Here is a 12,732-nt window from a genome sequence, read left to right as displayed (position 1 = left end):
TGTACATGTTTGTGTTTGTGTTCATGTGGGTGTGTATGTGCGTGTGTGTCTGTCTCCATTTGCATCTGTGTCTGTCTGTGTCTTTACACATGTATGTGTTTGTCACACTAATAATGCATGTGCTTCTTTTCCCCATCAATTTATCATATTGCCAATTATTTTCTGCTCCTACAATTTTCTTTCTAAAGATAACCTTTGCTTACATGCATAGTCTCTAGAAAGTGCACAATAGAATCAGCATAGATAGAAAGAAGAAAAAATCCCTTAGCTTCCATGGTTCCTAGCAATTACTTGTGCTTATTTTAAAAGACAGCCATTAAGCATTTCTTATTTGCATTGAAGAGATCCTTAAATATCTTTGTATTCCATATTTCTGTGTAAACAAAACATGTGACAATTGATGGGCGAGTGGTATATAATGTACGTGTGACAAATTAGAATTGCTTACTGTGTTTGTAAAACCCTGTCAGTGTGAATTTGAAACAAATACAGTATATGTAGATAGTGATAAGGTGAAAAAAAAGTGTTTGACATACCCAAAGTGCTGTATGTATTGCAGCTGATCAGCCTGCAAAGCAATTGATGTATATCCTAAAAGAGATATATAAAAAGTTAAATGTTACAACTCTTTTTTTCATCATACTGAAAATTGCTCAATTACAAAACATCATGAAATATCACCTAATGTGAAATCTATGGTTTGTATGTTAACTTTCTTATAGCATAATCTTTCTCTTAACTTCCACCTTCCCCCTTCCCTCACTTCACTCTTACTTTCCTCTTGCTCTCCCCCCAGACCTCATGCCTATTGAACCGTATCCATGTAGACAAATGTGGAAAAGGTATGAATGAGACTGGATATCTTCACAATACAAGAGATGTATTTGACCAGTTTCGATTACATCTTCATCAGAAATACATACATAAGAGAAAATACATAGCATATATATACTACATGGGAGCAGGCAGATCACCTGATGGCTGTGACCCCCCACTCGTTATGCGCATAAATGCAGCCGCGACCTTGGATACTTTAAACCTGCCTGATGTGGTGTTCATGTTCTCCTCTGCTGCAATGTATGCAGCTTCTATGACCTTCCTTTTATGTTTACTCAATCCTTCATGGATTACTTTGGCTTCCTTCCAGTTTGGTAGATGTCCAGCTTCATCTACATGAACTACCATGGCATAGGAGACAAGGACTGAGACTCTCTGCTGGGGATCATCCCTACCTTGGACCTCAGTTCTGGGCTCAACCAATTTTGCATGGTCTTTTCTTCTCCCTCTTTCATTTTCCGTCTCTTTTCCAATCTCTTCTATCCATTTTCTAAGGTGTAAGAGTCCTGCTAAAAGGCTGGCTTTGTGCTCAGTCTTGAACCGTTTCAGGGATCCATGGGCACGGTATTCCCCACTCTGAGAGGTAGATTGCCTTTCTTCACCACATATTTCAGGCTTACCATGGCTAATAATAATAATTTTGTACCCTTAGTAGGGGCATTGAGGTTTGTCTCTTCATCAACCAGCCTATTTGAAATTATTTTATCTGGTTTCTTGACCCCTGACTCCTTTGATAATGACAGTGACCAATGCTACTGATACCTTTTCCGTGATGCTTGTTGTCAACTTGATCCATTCCAAATCATCTACCCAGGCCATTACTCAACCCTCAGAATGTATCCATCCAAATTGACCATACTGAATTCTTGGGGAAAGAAATTGTTTCTGTTCACTCTGAAATCCTGCCTAGGAGGTTGTGTCCTGCCATTGTTGGCTTCTGCAGGGATGTCATAGGAAAGTTTTGACGAAGGGGTGCAAAGTTATACAGATCAAGAGCAGGCTGTATGCGGGCAAGGTTAGGGTCAAATAATAAGGATACTTCTCATATCCTCCTCCTCCTCATCATCAGCTGCAGTTTTACAACAAAGATTGTAAAGTGAGGTTAGGGACATCAGATGTAAGCAAGTAAGGGAGTGAAGTGTGGAATGGTAGTTAAACTGACTTTTAAAGGCACTTACTTTTCAAGGCCCCTTACATTCCCTTGCCCATTGTTGTTGCAGGGTGGCTTAGGAGACAGAGCCTGAGGTTCAGTATAGAGGATCACCACTACCTTGGGCCTCAGCCCTCGCCTCAACTTATTTTGCATGGTCTTTTCTTCACTGTCTTTCTTTTTCTTTATCTTCCCCAACTCCTCCCCCTGTCTAATTCCTAAGGTGTGAGAGCTGTGTTGAAAGAATGAAAGCCAGTCATGAAAATCCTCTGGGAGCTTCACACGCGTTATTTGTCTAGACCTTACCCCACATGCAGACCCTAAGGGATGGACCTTTACTTCCCCACATATTTCAGACGTACCATTTCCAGTAATGAAGATTTTGTACCCTTATTAGGGGCATTGAGGCTTGCCCCTCTATCAAATAGCCTCCCTAAATGTAACTCCTCCGGTTTACCTACCCCCGACAACCCCTTTGTTCACGTGTCCAACCACTGCTATTGCACCCCAACTTAAGCCATCCTAAACCACCTACCCAGGTAACTAAACCTCCAAAATACACCCCTCTTTCAACCCCAATATCCTTGACCCCATCTCCTGTACAATGATCTCAATTTCCTACATCCTCCCCCCATATTATAACTCTTCGACCTTATTGCCTTTCCCCATCACAGCACCACCAGTCCACACCATTCCCTCTTCCTCCTGCCCTCACCCTTCTGCATTTCCAACAATGCCTCCAAAAATAAATAGGCAGTCTCCTTCCACAGTTGTACTGATCGCTCAAGCCACATTTACATGATCACAGTTACATCTGAATCCCAAGCCCATGCATTATCAATCCTGATTGACATCAGTGGTAAACCTATTCCTGCTCAACCTCACTCCTCCCGTAATACTTGTTCCGGAACTGGTTCCATCTCCCCAGCTGATTGCCCTGTCTACGACAAGAATTGGTCAGACTGTGAAGAAGACCTATTTGCCTATCTGACTGATTATAAAGCAGCATCAGTACAGTACTACACTATTCCTGCTAAACGTTAACATTGCCAAGATTACCTTCTACATAAGGTCTATATCGGTGGAGAATCTTGTCATGTCAGACCATATCAACTTTTTTGACATTTACTGGGGGGAGGCCAGTAAATGTCAAAAATGTTGGTGTTTTGGCCACCCTGCAAAGCACTGTCCCTTTACATCACGTGCATATGCCAATTGTGGTAGTTCACATAATGTGTTTTACAACAGTTGTCCTGCTTACAAGTTTGAATCTTATTTGTCAGATACAAACTTGACCAAACTCTACGAAAGGGCAGACAAGCATTCCAAAGAGGCTTTTCTGTCCCTCCTCGATATCCATTGCTCCACACCTCTCTCCTCTACCTAAACTGTCTACATTTTTAACATAACCTCTTCCCCCTACTCCTCACCCTCGACCTCTACTTCCCCTATTTCCCAATCAATTCCTTTCTCCATAATATGTCCAGATACTCCAATATTCACAATTCACTCTCTGTCTGATCCTTCTCAGCTTACCTATCGTACCAGACAAGCTAAACACTACACCCCATCCACTCCTACCACATCAATTCCTACACCTACGTATACTCAAATGCCTATCCCCTCCTCACCTCCCCATAAAAAATCCTTCCTATCCCAAACCTCCCCACCCAACTCCCTTCAAGAAACCCTTGAAGACATTCGAAACTTTTTGAGCATGGCACAAAGAAATACTCTTCAGACATACCCATTCCATCTACTTTCTAAGTGACTGCTGATATCCATCCTCCTCTTCATATTCCCTTTACCCCTCTTCCTCTCCCTCACTCCCAACATAGCCCATCCAATCCTTCCCCCCTTACACCAACCCTACCTCCTCCCCAATACAGCCCATCCTCCCTGATTCTAGCCACCCCCCCCCCTTGATCCCCTACCTCATTCCGCAGACTCTCATCCTACGACTACGATACCCACTTCTACCCTTATTACCCATTGATTACTTCATAATGACTCTTCTCCAGTGGAATATTCGAGGTTTCCGTTCTTACAGATCTGATCTTCGCCACCATCTACCTTCCTATAACCCATTCATTGTCTGCCTCCAAGAAACCTTCCTCACACATCCTCCAATTCCCAATTGCCATTTTATATCATTTCCTCTCTCACTATCTGCCTCCATACTTGTCCATCATAAAACATCATATGTCATATCTCCCTTACAAACCACTATACTTGCACAGCAGTTCGCATTCTCCTCCGCCGATGAATCACAGTCCAATTAAAATACCTGGCAAAACTACGTTTCTTCCATTAATTCATCCACACCTGTTATAGTCTGGCGGCGGATACAAAAATTATCAGGTAAACATCCTCCTCATCGTGCACTTGTCCTCCATATCCAAAATACTTTCATCGCTGACCCTCTTCGTCGCTACTGAGCTTGGTACCAGGTCAGTTGTGACTCTCACTTTTTTCCTCGCTTCTCTTATAAAATCAGGCAAAGAGCGCACTCCAGTCTCTTTCTCCCTGACCTCTACAGAATCCGATAATGCACCATTTTCTCCTGAAATCTGCCATGTATTACAGTCATGCCACGGCACCCATGGGGGCCCAGACGGTATACATTACCGTATGTTACACCTTCCATCTACTCCCTTGCCCTTCTTTTGGCAATATTCAGTAACATATGATCAACATCCGTCTAATGTGGTATCTAGAACATCACAACCTTATCTCACCAAATCAATTTGGTTATCGTCGCAGCCGAAGCACAGCTGATCCTCTTGTCTATGTCACCACTCCACTATATTCGTAATTACTTAGTTAATTAAGGTGGAGCAGTTACTTCTCGATAGTACTTTGACCACATTGGTTATACTTTCCTTCTGTCTATTCTTTAGACTTCGTTCTAGCTCTAGAGAATAGCAAATATACCTGGAATAAACACACGTGGTGGGAATGGATAATGAAACACACATTTTCCACCACTTTTATAATTTAGCAATGCTATAGTTCAATCTTTCTACTGGCATAGATCCACGAGGCTATAACTGAGTGAGCGTGAGAGCAATTGGCTTCTCGCTCGGTCTTATATGCGCGATGAATGATGAATGGGGTAGTTTTACTAGCCTCTCACAATCCCCTTAAAATCCACGCTTGATCTTGCCTTAATATGTAGATAATATCTATACATGTCAATAACAATAATTGTAAATATCAATAAAAATCATATAAGCAGGTTATGATTGTGAAAATCATATGAAATATATACTCCACTATTATAAAAGGATTGACCTAATTACTACCATCCCCATGACGTGGAAGGTGCCCTGTGACTTGTCAACGTGTTTATGTGGAACTTTGGAATACTTATTTCTAAGTCTCTGTGACACCCATTTTCAAACCCAAATCAGATCAGCATTTGCACATCATTATTCAGTATAAGCTGTCTTTTTCGATTTAGAAAAGATATATGATAGCACGTGGCGGCACCATATCCTTCTTTAACTATCTTATGGCGCACACGGAAACGTGTTTTCGTGAAGCCCCTTTTTTCTGATCGCACCTTCTGTGTCAGATTTGATCCTACTTCCTCTTCTTTCCCTCAATTTGAAGGTGTTCTACAAGGCAAAGTGCAAAGCACCATAGCTGTAAACAAAAGTTTCTGTTCTACCACCAAGAATCCGGCCATCTTTCCTCTGAACCTTCCAGACCCACTCTCAATTAGATTCTCCAATCTGCAATAACACCAGTTTTTCATCTTCTTTTCTTGTTCACATATAGGCTGCCAACCTCCACAATTACTCCATGATGCTCCTATCCGATGTTGCCCTTCAGGCAAGCTCCTTAGTGTCATTTATGGAGTTAAAACGCCAGCGACCATGAGGTGAAAAACACATGCGGTTCTCCCTCAGCCGGGAAGCGTGTGATATTCGGTGGCCTCAAGAACGATCAGTTATCGACCAGTATTATACGTTGTAAAACCCCATTAGAGCAATAATAAAGGTAAATAATAGATAATTATATATAATTATTTCATACATGATTTGTTATCCATAATGTAGAAAAAATGAAGAAAAAATGGCGATATTATGGTACTTCACATTTTCACGCATACAACACGCATTTTCAGTCCGACTTTAACATATAATGGCTCATTTTGTAGCTGAATGATAGATCTGTTGCATACAACATTAAGGATTTGTAATATTTTCATGTACTTCTTATAAAAATGACATGTGTTCAATAGACCCTTTTAGGATGTTGAAAAAGTCGCCTTTTTAATATATTCACAAAAAAGTCGACTTCTAAAAATTGGCTTCCGCATATTATAGAAAAGTTGTAAGATTGTTTTTTTCTTTTTTTGAGAGAATTTTTATAATGGTCTGTGTAAGCCTAAAGACACTCCAAATCAGTGCGACCCTATAACAAATGTCACTTAGTGAGATACTATTACTTGTTAGGAATTTCCGCAATACTTCGGAATGCAGGTAAATGATAGAGGATTATGTTATAGGAAGATTATTCTTATACCTAATTTTGTTAATACTAAAAGTTATGAAAATATACGAAAACACGAAAATGCTGACATCTCGAAACACTACCATTGTCGTCTTCCTGAGCTGTACCACACGCAATTTTTAGACCACCAGCCGAGAGAGGTTTGGTCAAACGAACTTGGTACCAATTGTGGAGTACTGGATCATGCAGAGAATGATAGAGCATATGAAGAACTGGACGTCTGCCGGGGACCCCCTGCTGTGTTTGGCCCTTGGGGACCCCCAAAAGGGGCAAAAAACTCAGCTCGATCAAACATACATAGGTACCACACACAATGTATTTCAGGGTTATATACACATCACACTGGGTAATAAATGGTTCATGCTAGACATAATCTCTGCTGCATTAGGCCCGCCAGACGCCCAAAAAGGGCCTAAAAATTTGGGCTGGATCAAACATTATTGGTACCACCTGAAATAAAGTTTATATACTTCAACACACCTGAGAGAGTACAAAATGGACTATACCAGGCAAATTTCGTAAGTACTTTATGGACGGCCTCTTACCCCGGATGAGTCCTGGGTAACTATTCTATTTGAATTTGTGACCTTGTCATGCTAATGATCAATGTAACCTATATCAGCTTCCGCTTAGAACTTAATTTTTGCTGGTTCTGACCTTATCATGTTAGCATGAACAGGCATACAAGGAGCTATTTTGCCAACATAAAAGATACACACACACACATTTCTGCAGGCCAGCTTGACTGGCACAGAGTACATCTTTTGTATCTTTGTGTATCAATAAGTAGACCTATGTCTCAATTTACTTACCTATCTTAATTAGCAAAATATCTTTATATTTCCACTATAGAATATGTACTTGTACAATATATGTGAAAATCGGTTTATTTGCTGTTAGAAATTCAACAATTCTTCATTCGCTTCAATCCCTCCCTTCTTAGAACACATCTACAGAATACATGTGGAAATTCTGAAGTCAAATGTAGATATGTATGCAAATAGTGACCTCCACTATCACCTGAGATAAACAAATAGCAGTATCTTATCATGCTAATGTTATGAAGTTGTGTGACTGTGGGGAGAATTACTTCCTGAGGAAATAATTGTTGTGACAATTGGTAGGCCTGTATCTTATCTTTTCCTGTAAAACACCAGTGGATTGGATTAAACATCAAGGATCGAATTCATAAAGGGTGATTAGGAGTTGTAAGTTCTGATTAATCAGTTTCAGGGCCTGCATTTAATTACCCCCCCCCCCATCCCTTGCCCATTGTTGTTGTGGGTGGGGGCTTAGAAAACAGAGACTGAGACCTAATGCAGGGATCTCCCCTGCCTAGGACCTCAGCACTCGACTCAAATTTTGCATGGTATTTTCTCCCTCCAGCTCTTTCGTTTCCGTCCCTTCTCCAACCCCTTCTACTGTCTACTTTCTAAGGTGTAAGAGCCGTGCTGAAAGGATGAAAGGATGACTTTGTGCCAGTCCTGAACGGCCTGAGGGAACCATGGGCATGGTATTCCCGTTTTGTTGTTTAGCCCTTACCCCTCAAGGGACCCTGTGGGGTGGACTTAGTTTATTTCCCCAATATAATCAAGGCTTCCAATGGCCAGTAATGAAGATGTAATACCCATATTAGAAGCAATGAGGCTTGCCCCTTCATCAAATAGCCCCACCAATTCAAACCCTCCCGGCTCCCCGACCCCAGGCTCTCCTTTAACCATGACTCTAAACATTACAACTACTACCCACTCCTTAATGCCTACTAGTGCATTATCCACCCAAGTCGAGACTCCTAGTCTCCAAACTTCCTCAACTTCAGCAACTCTACTCCCACAACCTTCACCAATCACTTCATCTTCCCCTATTACTACCTTACAGCCTTATTCCCCATCTCTTTGTAATACTACCCCCCTCAACAATACTCCCTCTTCCACACGTCCACGTCCTTCTACCACCCACAACTAAATATCTTAAATACTCTATTTAGCCCAGCCAAATGGGACCGATTTTTCGTGATCTCCCTACAGATCCTTACTCAGGCAACACTCTTCTCTTTCAACAATGTCTCCAAGAGCAAGTGGGCAGTCCCCTTCCGTATCCGACACGATTGTCCCCGTCTCTTTCCGTTACATCTAAAACTCAAGCTATGGCATTATCAAATCTAACTGATTTCTCTGGCAATCCCATTCCTGCAGAACCTCATCCAACTCTTAATGTTTGTACTGGAACTGTCTCTATCTCCCCAGCAAGTTGCCCTATGGATATCGATTGGTAAGATTGTGGAGAGTACTTACTCGGCTTCCTCAAAGACCGTGATGTCAGTAAAGTGCTACTTCATTCCTCCTAGAGGTCATCGAAAGAAACCTACCAACATTGCCAAAATTACTTTCCGTACACATAACCTTACTTTTCGTATCTGCATTGGTGGACAATCCCTCCCTTTTCGATCATACCAACCTCCTCCCCATCAATGTCAAAACTCTTGGCACTTTGGACATCCTGCCAAACACTGCCGTTCCACAGACCGATGCCCCCTATGTGCCCAACCCGGTCATAACAGATCAAACTGCCCTGCACAAACACGCACATGTGCTAACTGCGGCGGCCCCCATAATGTATTTTATAGAGGCTGTCCCACTTACAAGTTCGAGTCTGATGTAGCAACTCTCAGATAAAAAAAATGGTCTCACTCTACGTGAAGCCAGACAGGAAGCACGCCGACAAGTTTCTCTCATACTCCCTTCTCTAGTAATGTCGCTCGCTCTGCCCCCCCCCTCCACCCCAAGATGCTCCTACCCCCTCCTCTATACCTATTTACTTCCCCACTTCCACTTCTACATTCTACCTCCCCCTGTCAAATTCATTTGCCACTCTAAATCCAGACACTCCAATCTCAACTACAGCCCCAAGACCGCCCCCTCTCCCTCCCCGCACTACCTGCAGCAGATAGACTAAACGTTCCCCCCCTTCTTCCGCTACCGCACACTCGCCTCCACCTACCTTTGCCTTTCATTAAACAACAGTCTCCTTTTCCTCCGCCCCCTCATAAGAAAACCTTTGTCTCACAAAACTCTCCAACCAACTCCACTGCAGAAACTATAGAAAATTTTCAAAGCTATATGCTTGAGACACAAAATACCACAACTCATGCTCCCTCCACACTCGAAAAGACTGCCGATACCCATCCCCCTTCTGCTAATATTCCACCTACACCCCTTCCTCCTACTCCCTCTCAACACAACCTAACCCCTTCAATTCCGTCTACTACCGATATCCATCATCCTGATATTACCGATATCCATCCTCCTAGTCATATTCCCCCTACACCACCACCCTTATACTCCCTCCCAACACAACACATCCCCCTCAACTCCAACTACTGCCGATATCCATCCTCCTTCTACTCATATTCCCCTGGCAAGAGACACTTTGTACTTAGTGGAATGTTACCTTTCATTCAAAAGTAGTTTCATTCAGTACTTTTTATGTTACATTTACATCAATTTTACCAGAGCAGAAGGGGTGGGCCACTTTTGGGCGTGTCTAGCGGGCATAATGCAGCAGGTAATTTGTCTGGCATTGTCCATTCTGTACTCTCTCAGGTGTGTTGAAGTATATAAACTTTATTTCAGGTGGTACCAATAATGTTTGATCCAGCCCAAATTTTTAGGCCCTTTTTGGGCGTCTGGCGGGCCTAATGCAGCAGAGATTATGTCTAGCATGAACTATTTTTTATCCAGTGTGATATGTAAATTACCCTGAAATACATTGTGTGTAACGCACCAAGGGGTCCCCGGCAGACGTCAATTTCTTCATATGCCCTATCATTCTCTACATGATCCTGTACTCCACAACTGGTACCAAGTTCGTCTGATCAAACCTCCCTTGGCTGCCGCTCTGTTTAGTCAGAAAAAAAAGTTTTATGACTCGTATTGTTGCTGAGTGAAAAATCTTGTGCTTGTTACGTCTAATTTTTGCAACAAGCACGGGATTTAGGACGAATCTGTTCAAAACTCAAATCGGAAAGATTGTATCCTTTCCTGGATCTGACTTATTCCTTGAAAATTTGTCAATTATCAAAATGGGAACTTGGTGATTTTTTTTAACAATTCAAAAATTCTTCGGGCGATTTCGAGAGAAAAAAAATCGACCACAGGGATCAGGCTAGGATCTAAACAAGTTTCATCAAAATCGGCAAAGGAAATGGAAAAATCGAAAAAAAAAAACAGACGGTTCCCTCAATTCTCCTTCTGCAAAATTTATCTTATAGTCCTACATATCTTTCTATCCTGCCCCTGCTCTACTGAAGCCCATACCCTTGCTTTTTCTTACTTATCCTCTCTATTCCTCGGCCTTCCAATCTATCGAACATCCTCACGGAATCCCCACCTTTTCAGTTGAAAACCTGTTCTCCTTCTTTAGAATGCCCTCCATATGATCTAATCACCCTTAATCCTTAACCCTTCCCCTTTTAAAAATCCCTATCCTACTTCCTTTAATTCTACCTCTTTCTACCCCTTTGACTATCATACTATCTTACAATACCATATGACCGTTGAAACTTAAGACATCATGTTCCAAGAAAGAACCCCTGTAGAACCCCTTAACCACAATACTTTACCATAGTGCTGTAAGGTCTTTGATGTCTTGCACATTTATTTATTTAAAGCATTAACCATCAACCATTACTTTGTTTTCCAAGTCAGTACAAATGGTTCGGATTGAGTAATTAAATCCACGGTTTAATGTAGCAGATACAGGGTTTAGCGAAGGTGTGATGAGGTGTTCACCAGGCAGGCGAGGGTAGACAGTGCATAGAGCTAATAAATGGAACATTTGTCAGAAAACTGGTAAATAGAGTTCAGTGAAAGATGTTTGGGGTCTAGTTTTGCAACATGAATCCAGACTATTCTGTGATTTGGCCTCGAATCTAAAATGACCTCCGCCAGTCTTACGGAGGACGAAGTTCCTTCTGCACACCATAAGACCCCGGTCATATCGCCTTTGACTTGCTTGGATGACATTTTCTGCAGTAGGAGTGAGGGTTTATGGGGCGTTTTATCGATGAAGGACAAGGTCACACAAAGTAAGTGAATGAGTGTGTGTGTGTGTGTGTGTGTGTGTGTGTGTGTGTGTGTGTGTGTGTGTGTGTGTGTGTGTGTGTGTGTGTGTGTGCGTGCGTGCGTGCGTGCGTGCGTGCGTGCGCGCGCAGGGACGTCATTTGGGGGGGGGGGCTGGAGCAGCAACCCCCTCCCATGAGTTTGATTGCCCCCTAGAGGTCTGGCTCCCCCCCCCCTTCCCCAAGGGCTACACTCCAACAATTGTTTTTGCAAATTACCCTTTCTAGACCTGGTCGCAGCTTGAAGACGCTCTGGGTGTAGCTCATTTTGCCTTCTTTTCTCGGGAGGGTTCGCAGCGCGCCTGAAACTGATTGTGCTCACATCGCTCGCCAACCTTACCCCCGCCCCAAAGAAAAAATATAAAATGACGACCCTGTGTGTGTGTGTGTGAATGTGATTGCTTCTATTCCAAGTCAACTCCAGCCTGCCATTGATAAGGACACCAACAAAGATCACCGTATTACTGTTCGTCAGCTAGCCCAAGATGTAAAGATCAGTGTTGGGTGTGTGGACAAAATCATTCATGACCATCTGCTTGATGGGTTCCCAGTCTACTCACGACTTTCCAGAAGTTGGAACGAGCCCGTTGTTCCAAGGATCTTTTAGGCATCACTATGATCCAGAAATTAAGAACCAAAATAATGCAAGCACTTTAATTCACAACCCCCTAAAAGGCACATGTCACATCCTCGAGAGGCAACATCATACTCAGTCTTTTGGGAGAAGCAAGGAGTAGTGATGATGGATTTCCTGGCAAAAGTTACTAAAATTACAGGGGCTTACTACACTACACTTCTGCACAAACTGCCGGAAGCTATCAACACCAGGAGTTGCAGTGTTGACCAAAGGTGTCCGCTTCTTACAAGACAGAGCCTGTGTTCACAGCTCTTACATTGCCCAGATGAGGCACTGATTTCTGAAGTCACTTTATGGCCACAAAGGCAACCTGTGGACTGCTGACTTCGGAATGACTTCACCACTAACAGGAAGTGTTATCAGTTATGAACTGGAAATCAAAACATGACCTCTAGATATGTGTAATTGTATGCATGTGAAATTTCAGCCTCCTAGGATAAGCGGAAGTGCGTCAGGGTAAATCTCTAA

The 12,732-nt window shown here is 42.5% G+C and overlaps 1 protein-coding gene across 1 annotated transcript; it reads left to right on the top strand.

The window, feature by feature from the left end:
- The first annotated feature begins 7,003 nt into the window (after nt 1-7,003).
- Nucleotides 7,004-9,975, top strand: LOC138861595 (uncharacterized). Its single transcript, XM_070121387.1, has 4 exons — nt 7,004-7,026; nt 8,119-8,405; nt 8,536-8,723; nt 9,559-9,975. The coding sequence occupies exons 1-4, from the start codon at nt 7,004-7,006 to the stop codon at nt 9,973-9,975; spliced, it is 915 nt and encodes a 304-aa protein (XP_069977488.1).
- The last annotated feature ends 2,757 nt before the right edge of the window (nt 9,976-12,732 follow it).

Source organism: Penaeus vannamei, chromosome 4 (genome assembly GCF_042767895.1).
Source record: "Penaeus vannamei isolate JL-2024 chromosome 4, ASM4276789v1, whole genome shotgun sequence".
Taxonomy (NCBI): Eukaryota; Metazoa; Arthropoda; class Malacostraca; order Decapoda; family Penaeidae; genus Penaeus; species Penaeus vannamei.
Note: the sequence above shows the minus strand (reverse complement) of the source record. Positions and strands in the feature narration are given on the sequence as shown.